The sequence below is a fragment of the Gobio gobio genome (assembly GCF_949357685.1).
Source record: "Gobio gobio genome assembly, chromosome: 1".
Taxonomy (NCBI): Eukaryota; Metazoa; Chordata; class Actinopteri; order Cypriniformes; family Gobionidae; genus Gobio; species Gobio gobio.
The window spans coordinates 59,277,428-59,295,835 of NC_137097.1; the positions used below are offsets into that span (position 1 = coordinate 59,277,428).

Below are 18,408 nucleotides of genomic sequence, written 5' to 3' on the forward strand. Positions count from 1 at the left end.
AAGAAGGCAAAAGGGTTTATTTTGAAATCTTTTTTAATAGAATCAATACAAGTATACTCCAATCCCCCAATGATTGTACATTGTACTAATATATGAATATTTTTTTACAGTAATGTAAAAAAAGAACAAATATCTTTACCAAACACCTTCTCTACAACAAAATATGGAAATATACTAGGCATATTATAACCTCAACATTGAACTAAATTACTAAAGGGCTAACTACACTACATAAAAAACAACAATCATATCCTAGAAAAGCATTGTAGTGTTAATGCACAACACTTTAAAAGTAAAACAGATTGTTATTAGAGTTAAAACTTCAAGGAATTCAATTATGTGTAAAAATAAACAGCATCAGTTCTGACTAAATGAATAAAGCCAGTGTCCAGTGATGAGTTACATAAGATACCTTTCATTCAGTATCGTTCATTTAAATATTTTAAATACAAGATTTGATACACCAGCAATAGTTTCATATCTTTAAATGTACTATTTCTTATACAAACTCGTTGGATGCAGTAAAAATCAAAGCTGTAATTAGTCAATGGCAAGCTATAAATTCATATATTTTTTGCCAGAGATCTTCATTACATGCGCAAGCGGCTGAAACTTTGTAGCTCATACTTTTTAATAGTTTGCTGTTAACAGGATATTCAAAAGTTCTGCTCCGACAAAGACAGGATAGAGTAGCATGGTTTTGGTGCACAGGGTTATAAAGAGTGTAAATGCAATAAAACTGGGAAGAAAATTGTGAACAATTTGGAATCAAGCAAAGTACCTAGCATACAATAAAGATGGAAAGATTTCGCTGTCTAAAAAATAAATTACATGAATGATAAAAGAAACAAAGGGAAAACACACATTGCTTCATACACATTGAATCAAGACAGAAGATGCCATGATCACACATTCATTTGAAAGATTAGCCAGTGAAGTATTTTTATTTATTCCAGGTACAGTATCGCATAAACTCCATGGACAGAAGAAAAGCCCTCATACACTTTGTGTGCTTGAATACACATTAAAAGACAAACCCGCAGACATTCACAGATGTATGGCGTGATCTCATAAAGCAGGGTGATTTAAGGGGTGTTTTGTGTATAGTGGAAACAGATTGTATCTTTCAACTTGTTTCAAAAGAGAAAGGAAACGGTTTAAATTAGAAATGTTTAGTGTATAAACACTTGCATATGCAAACAGCAATGAACAGAACAAGCACAAAAAGGAAATCATAATAATAAAAACAAAAAAAAATCAGAATATCTTTGTGATAAAAATACTCCATGGTTATATGTACGTACAGACACTGTGGCAGATTGTTAAAAATAATGTATGAAAAACATTTAGGCAGTGACAGCTAATTCTGTACGTTAATTGTTTTAACAATGACAATGTTTGTTTCACCATTCCATAATGATCAAAAAGGAATTGGAGAGAAACAAAACAAACAAACAAACAAACATGTATATATGCATTTCTTTCATTTGTCAGGCCAGTCATTCTTTTGTTTCAAATAAAAATTATACTTCAAATGGAATAGTGGTTCTCTCATTCATTTTGTTTATTGAAGCCCACATTATAAAGACATGAAAAAAAAGGGTAACATCTAATCAACTAGGATCAATCTCTATATTTTTTTTACATTGATATCTGCATCCTTGGAATCCAAATGTTCTTTTGATGCTTTTAAAACCTTCTTCTTTTCTCTGTTTACTAACAGATTCTTCTTGGATTACGCATTAGTCCACTGAGCTATAAGAAGTTGAGGCACCGGTCAAAGAATAAGGAACCAGTGAGAATTAATTTCCTGTCTACTTTTATCGTATTGCTCAGTCACTTCCAGTCACACCACAAATAGTCACCCTCGTCTGTTCTTCTAGGGTTCTACAATCCTTCCATTGTTACTCAGGCAGGATGCTGCGTTGTTCATTTTTTCTTGCGAGATGTGTTCATTCATTCAAACCTGTGAATTAACTTATTAGTAGGCAAGTTTGATGTTGTTGTCTTTAAGTAGTCACAATGATTTTGATTTAGTCCTGAAAGAATTGGAGCACTAAGGCACTAATAATGAGGATGATGATGATATGTATTTGGTCTGTTGAAGTTTCCATTTCTACTACAAAAGGAACACTGTACGACCGAGTTAGCATACAAACGCTGGCTCACTTAAATGTGTTTACTGCACATTTGTGGTGTGTATAATTTGCAACATACAAAGCGGTCTCTGAACTGAATCCTGTTAGTGATTGTCTTGAAAGCACATTTGAATCATTTCAACAATATACATGTTCTCTTAGTAAAACTAGAAAGTCTCATTAAAGGCTGACTTTGTGTATGTTACTAAAAAATAGGTTTCTTGAACTCTCAGAAAAATACTGAACATTCATTTAGTGGCTTCTGTGATTATTAAGTGATCACAGAAAGTCAGTGAAGAAACAGCCTCTGCAATAGTTACATTCCTGGGTCTGGAAAAGCATTTGGTATCGTGTGCTTGCATTCGTCCATTGATGCAATCGGGATTTCGTTGCGCAAGATTTCTAATGAGCAAGTGCTAATGGGTATCGACCAATACGACTGAGCTACGTTGAACACGGCGAACTTCAAACAGTTACTCCATTCGTTTTTTAACACAGAACATCAACAATGTATCTACAAAAACACATTCTAATGGTTTAATATATAGTTTAGGTCAGAAGTGGGTGCCACGAACAAACAAACAAACGCTACTTACATTCATTGAGTTGTTTTTAATTTTTTGCGCTAAACACAGACCAATTAAGAAATAAGCATTTTTCTAGACACGTCTCTTTGTAGTAAGCAAGCAAGGTAAGAATCATCTACAAAATAATAATGTAGGTTAAAGAACTCCAGCTAGAAAAGGCCTCTATTATATCTATTCATTTCTTGTCGTCTACTGTATGTGCTTTGAGTTGTAACATATTATTTCATTAAAGATAGACTTTTTTTAACAGAGAGATAAATAAATCCTCACAAAGGCCGCACAGGTAACTGCAGTGACGCACAGCTTCCTGTGACCCTTTTTCGTATACTGTTTAAATTCAGAGAGACTCGTGGTCTCAGACTGTAATAGCTGCATAGGTATTGGTCCCACCCCGTCCCGAAAAGAAGAACTCTCTCAGATGTACCTTGTGAGGAACTACCTGGGCGCACATGCCTAGCTGGTGTCTTTAAGCACATGTACCTCTCTTCATACTTCTTTCAAACATTCTTACAAGATTAAAAACCCCTACAAAATAAAAACTGTGAGCATTGAATTTTAATGCTGCCAGTTGTAGCTCAAAGAATTTACCCCCATGATACAACAACGCTTACCCTCTTCTTACAAAGACATTCAATCATTGACCCGTGTCGGGCGTTTACAAAACTTTTAAGTTCTCGTTTTAAAGAAAACCAAACACGTTTCCCTCAATATGTTTAACGATATTGTGAAATGTGCTTTAATGATCCGTCATCGGCTCACACGTTCACTCACTCATTCATTCATTCGCTGGCCTCTTGGTTCATTGCAACAATTACGGGCTGGGGGACCGGAGCGACACTGTCCTCCTCCATTTTGGGCCGCTTGGGCTCGGGCTCGTTGATGCTGGACTCGTTGGTTTCCATGCTGGAGTGCCTGTTGACCAGCACAGGTGGGGATGTTGAAGCCTGGGCAGCCAAGATCTGAAGAGGATTGGTAAGGGCTGAGGGCATAGAGAGGACAACAACAACAGAGAATAGTTTACAGGTCAATGACGAGCAATGGTGTCTAAAATAAAGCAGTTTAAAACACATGTACTATTTATTCATGTCGGTTTTATATCATTTTAAAAAACTTTTACACCATTTCACTTTTTTTTTTTAATAACCATCAAGTCAAAAGTAATAAAACATGTGTAGTTCATTACAAAATTGTATTTATTTATTATTGTTTAACATCTGTTAACCATGTCAGAAGCAAGACTTTCTTCTTGGTGAGTAGTAGTACAAAATAAATAACAAAATCATACAATTAAACAAAAATGTATATGTTAAGAGACTTACTGACCTTGGAACAAGCCTGCATTTATTTGATAAAAAAAAAAACAGGGGAAAAAAACAGTAATATTATGAAATATTATTACAATTTAAAAGGATGGTTTTCTATTTTAATATACTTTAAAATACAATTTCTTTCTGTGATGCAAAGCTGAATGTTTTAGCATAATTACTTTAGTCTTCAGTGTCACATGATCATTCAGAAATCATTCTAATATGCCGATATATTATCTATTGTGGTGCTTAATTTTTTTTTATAACCTGTGATACTTTTTCAGGATTCTTTGATAAATAAAAGGTTAAAAAAAGAACAGCATTTATTTAAAATATAAATATTTTGTAACAATATACAGATACAGTCATTTTTTTTCTTCCTTTTTTTGAAAGAAATTAATACTTCAGCAAGGATGTGTTAAATTGATTATAAATCTTTACTTTCACTTTTTTGATAGAAAAGATTTCTAAATTATATTTATTTATAAATACAATATTATTTACAAAAGTATACTCAAATAGAAAACCATTATTTTAAACTGTAATAATATTTTACAATATTAGTTATTTCTTTATTTTTTATCAAATAAATGCAGCCTTGATGCGCATAAGAGACTTCTTTCAAAAACATAAAAAATAGTAATGTTTACAAACTTTTGACGGTTTAAGAATGTAATTTTTATATCATCAGGACAGTTGAGGAGAAATTTGACTTTTGCTCCCCCCAAAATATAATTGTTATTTTTAATAAATTAATAGATCTGGAAAAAATGTCATTATCCATATATTTTAAACGAGTTAGAAAAATTTAATGCATTGTTAATTGGCAAATTATACAGGTGAAGCACTAGACCAGCTTTAGAACAGTGAATGGACACATACCGTAAGCACTGGTTGGTACACTGGCGACAGGAAGAGCATGTTTGCCATTCTGAGAAATGGTCTGCACAGGAAGGTGGTGAATGGCGCTCTGCTGGACAACAGTGTAACTCTGCTGCCCCCTATTGGCTGAGCTTATGTTACTCCCTACAGCCTGAATAACTCTACTGCCAATCATAGGGATCTCATCCACTACATACACAAAAGATTAAAAGAGAGATAGTTAAGGCCTATTCACACAAATCAAATTTGAAGATAAAACTAGGCATTCCAATAGATTTAGCAAAGAACTGCTCTGTGATAAAACAAGAAGAAACGGGTTGTTTTACCTCTTTGATCTCCAAGACCCTCTCCTGAGCTTGAGGAGGTGGTGTTAGCCAGGATGTAGCCATTGGGGGAGCTGGTAGAGGTGGTCACTACACGGACCATGGTGACAGCTGGCGCCTGCTGCACCACATGGATGGCCTGACCAGAGGCCTGGGAAGAGCTAATGATGGAGGCCGGCATGTAAGCCATAGGCTTGGAGATGGCGGCTGAGGACTGAGGTACGGCCATGATTACAGGCTGGGCGCTCACGGGTGAGCCTAAGAGACAAGAGGAATCACCATAGAAAATACATTTATGGCTGGAGAAGCGACACTCAATCAGAAGCTTGCCAAAACTGCATGGATATAAATGGTAGTTAGCTACACTAACACTACAAGTTATAATTATTTATGCAAAATGTAATTGCAGTGTAAATACATCTAAATGCTGCTTAAGATTAAGCTTCTGTGCCCCTTCTGTAGTTCAAAAATGGATTTTGTTGTTTACAGGAAAAGCTCCAAAATTCAGGAAAAGCTACACTATTTTCACCACAGCTGAGCTAATATCACACTACTAAAAGATGTAGGTAAGTTAGTACTGTTTCTATTTGGCGACTATACTAGGGCTGTGCAATATATCGAAATTATCAAAATATCGCAAATGTACATATCGCACGGGAACGCAATATCTGAATGATTTTAATAGGCTACTTCAACATTGTGAATATTTTATGTTTTAGGTCAACGCGTATAGCAGAGAATAGACTGGGCACACGACTGTTACTTAAGTGACTTGCTTGACGTTAAAAAGAGTTATTAAACACAATAACTTGCAGAAAACAACTCCTTGCAGTCCCGTGCTGTCTGACACACACACACACACACACCAAAATGTGCGCACAAGCCGTTCTTTTTTTGTCTTGTTACACACTCTAACTGTCAATGCTTTCTTTTCCCAGAAATTCTCAGTTTTTAAAATATAATATAATTTAAATAGATATTACACACTTAGAGCAATATTGTATCGCATATCGAATATCGCATTATTTAACAAGGATATCGCATATCGCATTTTTCTTCAATATCGCACAGCCCTAGACTATACATCCAAATACTGGCAGTCACGCACACTGCTGTGCAGTCAGAGAGTCAGTACTGCTGTGCTATGAAAAGAAACACGTCACCTGGTGCACTCTGGGAGTATCGATACTCAGGCACAGACGCAAGCTTGGAACCAAAGTCATGCTCATGTGACACTGGGGATCCTTCCCGTGACAGACAGTCGGGGGTCTGGAGGCCGCTCGAGTGTGGAGAGAGGAGGCCGGAGTGGGTGGGAGACGCTGGAGCACTCCTGAAACCAACACAATCATCTGTCAGTCATGCGCACAGACATCCTAGCACACAGTAAGGGCCCGTCCACACCAAAGACGATAACTATAACAATAATGATAAAGCTATAGCTATTAAAAAAAATTGACATAGCTATAAAAATCCATTCTGCCTTAAAATACTCGAGCAGACAACAAAACTGCAGCGTGCGTGCTTTGAATAAACAGAACATTATTGTGCGTTGCTGTGGTGGACGATAATATAGTTATTGTTATAGTTATCGTTCTTGGTGTGAATGGGCCTTAACTCTCATACACACTGTGAATGCAACACATACATGTTCAGATGGCCAAGCAGGGTCCAAAAGTAACTTTTGCCTTTTAAGGCGGCATCTCACCAGTCAATTTGAAACTGGATTTTAAAACAAGGGTATCACACTACCATGAAATTATATTTTGCATTACATAATTACAAAAATGGCAACGCTTAAAGTACAACATTTTTATATTCATTAACATTCAATACTAGGTATATTGAACTATTACATGAACAACAATTATATAAATTAGTATTATAATTTATTTAAATATTTGTATTAATACCTGTTAATTTAGAAACATACTACTGGTTATTATTAAATCATGCTCCTTCATAATCTATTAACTAACGTTAATCTCTACAATTTGATTACATCACATAATTACAGTGATGTATATATATATATATATCTTCTTGTATATCACATTATATATATATATATATATATATATATATAATGTGATATACAAGAAAATGCTTTACTGTCACTTTTGATATATTTAATGCATTCTTGCTAAATAAAACGATTAATTTCTTAACACTGATATAAAGTTTTAAATGACATTGACATAGTTTCTAGAAGATGCTTCGATAAAATTATTTATGAAGATCTTGCAGGATTCCACATCAGCCAGTCGTCTGGTGAAGTGAGACTTCTTGCTAAAACATGGAAACTTTTTGTCCCTCATGTTTTGTTATCCTGGCTTAATGGCATTTAAACAGGAGCCCCTTTCGCACAGGGTAGTTCTAGGAACTAGCCACCAGGGTGGTTCCCAGAGAACTAAATGTGATGTAAACTAAGTGATGTAAACCACGCTTGTTGTTGTGACTTATTTCGATGGTGCGGCGGGACATTTATTTTGACGGCGCAGAGAACGGCAGAGCCTGAGCACACATCGCTCCCATTCTCTGCCTTCATTACTTTACGACCTGTTTAACAGTCCTGTCTAATACATTATTAGTTAGAGCTGTTATATATAGAAAGTAGACAGTATATGAACAATTATTAGCATTTGCCATGTGGTTGATGTCCAATGTGGCTAGCGGAGCAGAAATAAAAAATTCATGTTGTTTCGCTTGGTCTTCTCAAAGTTGCATTGGATTCTCCCTTTAGCGTAAAGGTTGAGAGGTCCATCTATCACTGTTTTCCATGTTCGTAGAGTTAGTTTCTGGAGTAAATATATAGACTTTAAAATGGTGGTGTTTTGCGTGCATTAGGCCAATCAGCGTACAATTGTGTCACTGGTAGTTCCTTTTGTGCTGGGTTAGACCCTACTCGGAGTAGTAGCTAATTTAGTTCCCACAAAAGAAGCTCCTAGAATTAAAATCGTTCCCAGTTCCTGCAGTGCAAACAGCAAAAAGCAGGTACTTCCACCATTAGTTCTAATTAAGGTTCCTGAGGAGGGAAAGCCCCTATGTCCACACTTGAGTTATTCGCATCAGCCAATGTTTTTAGAGTTATTTTTGGACCCAAGTCTAATGCAAGCTTTGACAGAGTGCTTAAGAAGAGCACAACGTTGGGTCTGACTGATGCAGCGTCACCAAATGGCTCCTTAACAAACGAATGAAACGGATCAAATACAAACAGACTTACTTTGTTCTGCCCAGTGAAGAAACAGACAGAAGAGGAAGAAAGAGGGAAACAGAAGAGGCTAAGCAGGCTTCTATTATACCAGACAGTGTGAGTGTCATAAGGGGGTCGGCGGGGTGCGTGCTGGGTTAAAAGCGGGTGTCTGAGACATCTAACCTGGAGGACAGTGGGCCGAAGGGCGTGCGGAAGCAGGACACCCCTCTCTGCCGACGCTTTCTGAAGGCCTGCTCCACCAACTTGGCCTCCGATGAGGGGTCCACGCGCCAGAACGAACCTTTGCCTGGCTCTTCCTGTGAGCGCGGCACTTTAATAAAGTATCGGTTGAGAGACAGGTTGTGTCTAATGGAGTTCTGGAGAGAAATGAGATGCAAATGAGCACACAAACATGACAAACCAACAAACAATTTCTGCAGATAAACTGACCTGCCAGCCCTTGTCGGCCGTCCTGTAGTAGGGATAATGCTTGGTGATGTGAGCGTAGATGCCACTTAGTGTTAGCTGTCTATCTGGTGCAGACGAGATGGCCTGGACTATCAGTTGAGCGTACGAGTATGGAGGTTTGGACTCATCCTGAAGGAAGAACGGACAGTTAATCTTGGGAACACACTGACCTTAATTGACATGCACTGGGATGCTAGAGGCTCTTACCTTAGGACTGTCTCCTCCCGTGGCTTCAGTGCGCTGTTCTGACACAGCCTTGGCTGCGTACTCCGCTGCCAGCTGGAGATCTGAGGTGATGTTGTGAGCGTAGCGGTATCCCGAGGAACCTGCGCCCCGAGGGCTCGCTGGGCAGGAATTGGGAACGCTAAGTAGAGAAAGGATGGACAGAAAGGTGTGAGGACATCATTTATTAAACTGGCCAAAAAGACTGTTTCAGAGATTAAAGGAATGTTTCTGAATATTATAGAACCTTTTCACAGACTGTGATGAAAAGTTTCCACAGTAAATCTTGGAAAGTTTTTATATTTATATATTTTTAAATATAATGTGCATTTATAACACTATACCTTTGTTTTATATTGCAGGTGTTTCTAACACAACAACTGAGGGAGTGACTGCAAATTTGACATCGTTCTCTCTCATGACCACTGAAATCAATCTCTCAATATATTTTCCTCTTTCGGAAAGTCTTACAAACGCTTTCATGAATTTTTTAATTTGCTATTAGAGCAAATGGGAATGCAAAAATATATATTTTTTGTCGTTTTCGTTCACCGCTATAGAAGTTTAACCAACTTTTGCTGCTCAGAACCCAGGAAAAAATGTCAAAAAGTCCATTCCAGTTTAAATGTTTAGGTTTATAAGCAATATTTTAACATTTTCTGTGCAAATTTCTATATACTACTACCATTGGGGGTTGAGATCTTTTTCAAAAAGTTTTTGATATTAGTCTCTATGCTCACCAAGGATGCATTTATGTGATAAAAATACAGTAAAACAGTAATATTGTGAAATATTATTACAATTTAAAATAACTTTTATTTTATTAAAATGTATTTTAATATTCAAATACATTTTTGAATGGCAGTTTACTAAAAATGATACACTATATATACACACACACGTCATGAACAGCTGAGAAAGTAAACCTGGTTACTTTTTAATTTGGTAAGTAATATGTGCAGACGTATCAGGAAGGGACACTGAAGGGATGTGACGTGGATGCACTATAAAAGTACGAGTAAATATCCAATCTTGAGCAATAAATATTCAGAACTAACAAGAAAAACACCTGATATTGACTGATATGGCTCTAATATATTGCCAATTTCTAGATGTAATTATTCATTAAGCACTGTTGGCATAAAGTAGTAACACGGGCCAGAACAACCACATCCATCATCCATCTAGCTCAAGTCACAAATCCAAGCTTCAAGTTATTGCTTTTCAGCCCTCCCGCTCGTTTGCCTTCTGGCTCCAATTTTCTATGCATTCATTTTTACGCGTGTTACTGTACACAATGTTTCCTGCTTGATTTTACAAACTGAGGAACACATTTAAATGATTGCCTGTGGAAACTGACAGCAGATTACATGCTGAAAATAAGCCACAACATTATAATCCATTTCATAACCCTTGTTATGCACCTGACATGAAAAACAACGTGCCAGTAGGTGGCCCTATGCCCTAAAAAACCCCCCAACCCATTCAGATAAACAAGCAAAACAATTACTGGAGACATTAGCCACAGGGTTTCAGAAATGTAATGATAACTATAGGCTGAAACTGACAAAAAGACATCCTGAGCAATGCTATTTTGAGGATGTCGTTTAATGTCAACAGCTCAGTAAGTCTCCCATAACGCAGACACACCCCACCATTCCTTCACTTGCCGTGTTATTTTTTACCGCTGGCTTTCTGACAGCAGGGCACAACAGAGCGCTCAGATAAGACTGTTGTGCTGCAGGCTCCATTGTGTTGTGCGGGCAGAGACAAACAGGCCTCTCTGAGCGGCAAGGGGAAGGCAATTGTGTGTGTGAGGGCACAGCGGGCAGGGTGCTTTAGGTTGAAGTCCAGTCCTGAGGCAGCATTTTCACAACAGCTCTACCGTGTTACAAAAGCACCTTAAGGACAAAGACAACTAACACCTCTCCCACATAGCCTCCACACTGAAACTTCTGTACTAAAAAGTGTCACTGATATGTATATTTATATTTTTTAAATATTCAAAAGGCAAATTGTGTACAGGTCAGGATTCCTATTGAGATTTTTATCCTAATGTGGACACAACCCCAAAGGATCCTGGATCAGAATTAAATCAAAGAACCTAGGTTGTACATTTAGTATCAAAGGGCGATACAACATAGTACCAAAATTGATTATGGCACAAAAGTTAACCAAATGTCCTTTAAAGATACATATTTTTGATACATCAATCAATACACCAATCCTTCTTTTCAAAACGTGTTTTTGTCTTACCCTGAGACTCCCTATGGTATAAGCGTTTGTATTTTAGAATTAGCAGGATGGTTTTCACAGAATATTGTGTACATGCGTCACTCGCCCATGCGTGTCTCGTCATATCCGTAAATAGAGAAAAGTTGCTCTGGCTACTTTGATGCCTCTTTGTGAGAGTGGCTAGTTGAGAGGTTAGTTGTCACAACGAGCAAGAAAGGTTGACATGGAGCAGCTAAATCTGCTGGCAAAATGAGAATGTGACAGAGCTCGTAATGCATGCAGTTTTTTTTTTTTTTTACATTTAACATTTTCAACATTAATATATTATTAAATATATTTCCCTGCAGTCCAAAACCCTTAACTAACTGACCAGTTTAAAAAGTTTGATGTGATGAACTCACTGAAATGTTTTGGCTCTAAAAATATGCATTACGCAATGCATTTATATTAAAAGTAATAACCAGCTGCCACTTTTAATGGTACTCAAATTCAAAACACACTGTAGTATAAACAGTAAAGTTGGTAAGCCACATGATTCCAAAGGGTCATGTGCAGTAATGATTTACAGAGGACAACTATTTAACCAATTGATCATTAACCCACTAAACTAACAGAAATCTTTTCTGAATCAAAAAATGATTCAACCCAAATTCTAGCCAACTTTTAGTTTTATTGATAACATTTTACAATAAAGTTCAATTTAGTATTTATTTATTGCATTATGTAAAATGAACTAAGAATGACTAATAATTTTTCAGCATTGCTTCATCTAGGTTGTTATATTTTGATCATATACACCACCATTCAAACATTTCAGATCAGTACGATTTGTTGAGAGAAATTAATACATTTATTCAGAAAGGACTCATTAAATTAATCAATGGATTAAGAAGTAAAAACTTTTGCATCCTGAAAAAATTGAGAATAATAGGAAATGTTTCTTGAGCAGCAGATCAGCATATTAGAATGATTTCTGAAGGATCATGTGACATTGAAGACTGGAGTAATGATGCTGAAAATTCAGCTTTGACATCACAGGAATAAAATATATTTTAAAGGGGTGGTTGATTACGATTTCACTTTTTTAACTTTAGTTAGTGTGTAATGTTGCTGTTCGAGCATAAACAACATCTGCGGTGCTCAAGTTATCAAGTTACGATGCTCAAAGTGCAAAGCAAAGGGAGATATTTACTTTTACAGAAATCGCTTTTTAAGGACTACAACAAACGGCTGGTAGGGACTACAGCAAACTTCTTTACGGGTTAGTGACATCACTAACTCTAAAATTTACATAAACCCTGCCCCCGGGAACACGCAACAAAAGGGGTGAGGCCATGTTGAGAAGAAGAAAAAGATTTGTTGTAGTAGAGCTCATTTGGAAGTCTGCTCAATCGGTCTTATCCGTCTTTTCACATTCATTGCAATGCAGTACCTAACACAAAATGCAGTAGCATTTCATAAAAGCAAGATGTCAACATAAGTTATAACCGTAATTAAACTAAACTATACTTGTTCTATCTTCATACAGCATTTATTCTCTGGCTCTGAAGGCATCTTACAAAAGTTCACATGCAAGCTATTTATAGATCATTATGACAGGATATGCTAATCAATGACTTTTGAACAGTTTGAACATAAAAGGCTGAACAGTTTCTGACATTTTCAGTGTGTGTCTGCGTGAGGTAATTTTCACACTTACTATTTACTGTAAGTGAAGCAGTGTACTGATACTTCCAGGTCCATCGCAACGCAATCGAAACTAATATATTAAAATAGATGAATGAATGCACGGTAACTGCCTTAAAGAAAATGAATGATAACAATTTTTGGCATAAATGTGTGAATTACATACAGTGAAATGATTGTCAATGAAAATGACACAGAAAAATTACTAAAATCTTTAATACAGATGAATAAATATGTTTATCCTTATCTTATTCATCAGGTCTCACACACACTGCAGCGCTGCGGTCACTATTTAGACGAGCACTGACACCGTGTGGTGAAATAATCACGTATGTTTATGAGCATCGGCTTATGTTGGATAAAAAAAAAAAAACTACAAGTTCCTTTGAGTTTGGAAAATCTTGTACAGAGTAATTATCAGTTTCTCTCTTCTCCTGTCACTGAAAATGTTCGGATTCTGAAATCATCCTCCAGATTTTATGTTAATAAAATTTAATAGGCTTTTGTTCAACTAGGGCAGGGGTGTCCAAACTTTTTTTAAAGGGGGCCAGATTCGATGTTGTGGACATACCCGGGGGCCGGTCCCTTTTCTATTATATATATATATATATATATATATATGTATTGTTTTAGTTTAACATGACAGATTTGACAAAAGCTTGAGCTGACAGTAGAGTAGCTTGAGATAGGACACAGGAAATGTATAGATATTTAACAACATCTGTAAAACTTTCATCAACCAAAAAGTTTTAATGTGTGAAATTTAAATATTAATACGGAGTTAGAGCTCTATTCTTATTTAAATTTAACAAGTGCTCTATTTAGATCACCACAGGTAAAAGCACACTACAAAAAATACTTTTCTTACTTGGTATTTCTGTCTTTTTTCCAGTCCAAATATCTAAAAATTCTTAAATCAAGATGCTTTTACTAAGGAAAATTACATACCTGTTCTTGATTCCTGGGGGGGGAAATCTAAATGAATTGAGTTTTTGCTTGAAACAAACTAAATTATTTGCCAATGGATTAGAAAAATAATAAATTAATAAAATTCATCTTGATTTAAGAATTTTTAGATTTATTTATACTAGAAACAAGACAAAAACACTAAATGACCGCATTTTTTGCAGAGCACACAAGGCAAAAAGTAGAAAATATATATATTTCTATATAGTCTATAAACATATAAATACAAATGCACAAAACAGCAAGTTTATGACAAAAATAGTCTGCAATTTGGCTTTTATTACTCATTTAATACATGTCTACATTACAAATTAAATAAAATTAGAAATTAACCTACATTTCTGACAAATTACCACTGTTACAGGTAGTGTTACCACAGTAAAGCCATGATAAATGTTGTTGAATTGTTGTTTGTAAAGTATTTTAACTGAATCGGCTCAGCTGATTTGCACGTTAGTGTTGTTGATTAAGTCAGCGCTGTTTAACTGAATTTAAATTAAATTAAATCACAGAGAGATTCGCAGCTCGTACCGGAGACCTCTGCGCCGAACTCGAACACTTCTCACGGGCTTCGGAAGGCTGTTTAGTGGGCGCGTGATTGAGACACTCAGCAGGTAAACACATTTGTTCAGAGTCAGAGCTCGCAAGTTGCGCAGAGCACAAGTAGCGCTGTTTCGTTCCGCTTTGAGCGCTGTTTCCCTGGCCTAAAATCTAGTACTGCCACCTTGCAGTGACATCGTGAAACTGCACGATTTGTAAATGATCCGTGGTGGGCCACATAGAATATTTTTTTATAGACAAGCTGCGGGCCGTTTGAAATTCATCCTATCATTTCTAGAAAGGGGGCCTGGAGCAACAGCTCATTTGCATTTAAAGGGACATACACACAGGGATGAAACGGTATGGAAATTTAACATCACGATTATAGTGACCCAAATTATCACGGTTATCAATATTATCACGGTTTTGTTCAAACGAGATGAAAGTGTTTAAAAAGAACAGATGCACACACTTAAAACATTTCAACAAGTTTTATATTTGAAAACCAACAAACAACAAATAACTATAGCAGCTCTATGCACTTTTTTAAGCTTGATTCTGTGGGATTTCCATCCTTATAATGGCCGTCGTCAATAGCAACGCATAAATAATAATAATTTGTCGTAAATATAATCTCTTATATTATCTCTGTAAATATATTCTCAAGCAATATTCTCATCAGTGTTCAGCAATGATGCATTTAAATCTAGCATATTTTGTGTAAGAGCCCAAACAGTATCCTAGTGAAATAATGCCAGTGTTTCCCCTACAATGTATTCACAGCGGCGCAGCGCCGCCGCTGGATTTTCAGCGCCACTGCAAAATCTTCACATGATCAGTAATATCACATTCACTTACACACTGTAAAGGAGAGAGAGAGAGATTGACGATGGCCAGAGAACTAAACAAAAATGTAGTCTGCTTACACTTTCACAATATCACAGGGCTGTGATATTAATCTTATTTTCGCTTCCAAGGATTAAAAAAAGATGAGGTAAAACTATTATAAGCTATGCTCGCGCATCGTCTAGCACAACTTCCTTCCCTTCACAGCGCGCGCTGACATTTCTGCCCAAACATGCATTTAACGTCAGATTCAGCACAATCCGTGATTGTTGTCAAATGCACACTCCACTTTGGCTAAATTGCAGAACGTGTTTGATTAAATTAAAAGCACAATAATCCGCGCAATAGACGCTGTTTCCAAGTTCAAGGCGGGTGTGTGTGTGTGTGTGTGTCATAGTGTGTGTACGCACGCTGCGAAACGGACCGACTTGCACATATGCTTCGTGTGCGCGACTAAACCATCAAATACACAACAAAATAGCCTATATCTCAAAATGACAGGCTTGGAGAGTATTCACTTAAACACAGTTAACTTAAATGGGCGTAAAAGGGAAAATGATTTTAGATCTGCGTCTTAAAGGGGCAGCATCTAATAAACTTGGTGACGATTGAGCCATAATGTGAATCAAAACAACAATATATATATTTGATTAATAAAAACTTAAGGTAAAAAAAACCATCATGTAATAATATTTCCCAATATTAGGGCTACTGTTTTTTCTGGTATTTTTGATTAAATAAATGCAGGCTTGATCAGCATGAGACTTTTTGTAAAAACATAAAATAGTATCCAAACACTTTGGGTTTTTTATTTTTATTTTATTTTTTTATACATATTGCCCCTTTCTTACATTCGAGCCCTTGCCCCTTAGAAACTTTCTGCACGTCCCTGCAGGTTATTGAAGTAAAATAGGCTATAAGCTAGTCACCTTTTAAACTAATGAAAAGCTTAATTTGGATTTTAATGTTCAAAATGTCTATTTCTATCCACAAAACTTGCCAGAAGTCATGGTTTAAGTTTTTTTTTTTTTTTTTATTCCGGAGGTGCATGCCCCCGGATCCCCCGACGAGCGGCTTGGTAACAACCTCCGGCACGTAACAGCACCGCTGCTGGAGAAAATTCTAGGGGAAACACTGAATGCATATCCATATTTCCATATTTGACAGTTTTTTATTAAATATCAAAATGTGTGCATCATACCTGACACCTAAATGATCACTTTACAGTCAGTTGTATGACTGTCATTCTCTTCAAATGCTAGTGAAGTTTGAAACGTGTATTAACGTTACCAATGTTGTATGTAACTTTAGAGACGGCCCCTAAATTCGCCAGCGTTGTGCCAGTCATATCAGATGCGCTTTGGTTCTCCTGTGTTTTTTTAAACCATTTTCGCTGCTGAAATAGAACAAAAACAGTCAACCACTATATGATGAATGAATCGGCGCGCGCTCTGAAGAAAACTCTGGCTAATCTGAACGCCTCTGATTATGAGACATTGCATTCATAAACTCAATATAAACACGTGTGAGTGGTTATAAATGCGCCACACGATTATAATAGATGGCTTTTGAGAAGACCATAATAAGTTCAACAGCCAGAGTGTCTAGTGTGCAGCCGAAATAACGTTACACCCGCAAATGGCGGTTGTTAATGTCAAGCCCTGATTATTATCCCTTAAATGCCACCCTAGTCTTGTCTGAATTTGTTTGTTCGCTTCACGTTATTATTTCCCAGACGTAGTTTTGGTATTGAGGTCAAAGTCCACTTGCCTTGCGTTCGTAGTTTTGAAGTGTTTCCCCTATTACAGCGACTTTCTTCTGGCATGTTCTGCAGACAGGGTGACCGTCTTTGATTAAGTTTCCCTCAGGACTTTTGTAAAAACCAAAATATGACAACGCCTCAGATTTGGTCCTTTTAGAAATCTGAAAAATCTCCCGGCGCTGTCACTGCCTTCTGCCATTCTTTCTCATTCAAAAAACAGCGCTGCGCCTGCGTCAGACTGACTGGACAAGATTTACCGCGAGTTTTCACAATCGTGATAATCACACGCGGTTTTAATGATAATTACATTTTATACGATATTACTAACCGTCACTCAATTTTATCGTGAAACCGGTAATCGTTTCATCCCTAACATACACCCTGAATTTTTTTTTGCAATTTTAACATGCTATAAATTATATAGCATGTTATAAATGAATGCTATAATTATCTGTGGGGTATTTTGAGCTAAAACTTCACACTCAGGGAACATCAGAGACTTATTTTACATCTTGTAAAAAAGGGCATTATATGACCCCTTTAAAATGTGTTAAAATAGAAAAGTTATTTTAAATTGTAATAATAGTTCACAATATTTCTGTCTGTCTGTACTGTAGCAGTCTGATCAAATAAATACAGACTTATTTCAAAATGTAAAAAAAAAATCTTATAGACCCCAAACTTTTGAATGGTACAGTTATTTATACATTATGTTGCATAAAATAACAATAGTTAATGTATTTATGAACAAACATGAATTAACAATAAACAATAGTAGCTATATTTATAACACTAACCTCAGAGAAATAAATGCTGAAAAAATGGTTTATTGTTAGTTCATGATACCTAATGCAATAACTGTTGTTAGCAAATTGAACCTTATTGTTAAGTGTTTTCGCCATATGATTCATATGAAGCATAAATAAAAAAACTGACAGAAAGGTCAGAAATGTGCAAAGGAGAGGCTGGTATTGCTGGTTGTACTGTACATGGCAGTTGTTCAAGCAGCTCCACGTGTGTGGAATTCAAAGCTTTACACACGCTGACAATCTGGGAAATGTCCCTAATCCACTCGACACAGACTGAAACTTACAAGAGAAAAATATTACAGTAGAAACTGCAGCTCAGCCGTGTATAACCAGTTCCAATTCTTGTAGAGCTGAATAGAAGGAAATATTCCCCCCAGAAAGGGAAGAGGAATCAGGAAGGACAGAAAGCATGTGTCTGTTTGTGTTGGGTGTAGGAGCAGGCCAAGG

General features: G+C 36.5%; 1 protein-coding gene across 4 annotated transcripts in view; it reads right to left on the bottom strand.

Moving 5' to 3' along the window:
- foxk1 (forkhead box K1) overlaps positions 1–18,408 on the bottom strand; it is a 24,354-nt gene continuing 5,946 nt past the window's right edge. The window contains exons 3-10 of one of the 4 annotated variants that reach the window (XM_079824186.1): positions 9,103–9,259; positions 8,878–9,024; positions 8,611–8,804; positions 6,401–6,567; positions 5,241–5,495; positions 4,915–5,103; positions 3,497–3,704; positions 24–1,966 (exon numbers count right to left, since the gene is read on the bottom strand). In XM_079824186.1, the coding sequence (XP_079680312.1) occupies positions 3,505–3,704; positions 4,915–5,103; positions 5,241–5,495; positions 6,401–6,567; positions 8,611–8,804; positions 8,878–9,024; positions 9,103–9,259 (1,309 nt within the window). In that variant the 3' untranslated portion in view covers positions 24–1,966; positions 3,497–3,504. Of the gene's footprint in view, positions 3,705–4,897; positions 5,104–5,240; positions 5,496–6,400; positions 6,568–8,610; positions 8,805–8,877; positions 9,025–9,102; positions 9,260–18,408 lie in introns of all 4 variants that reach the window. The other 3 variants (XM_079824188.1, XM_079824187.1, XM_079824185.1) reach the window with 3 other exon arrangements.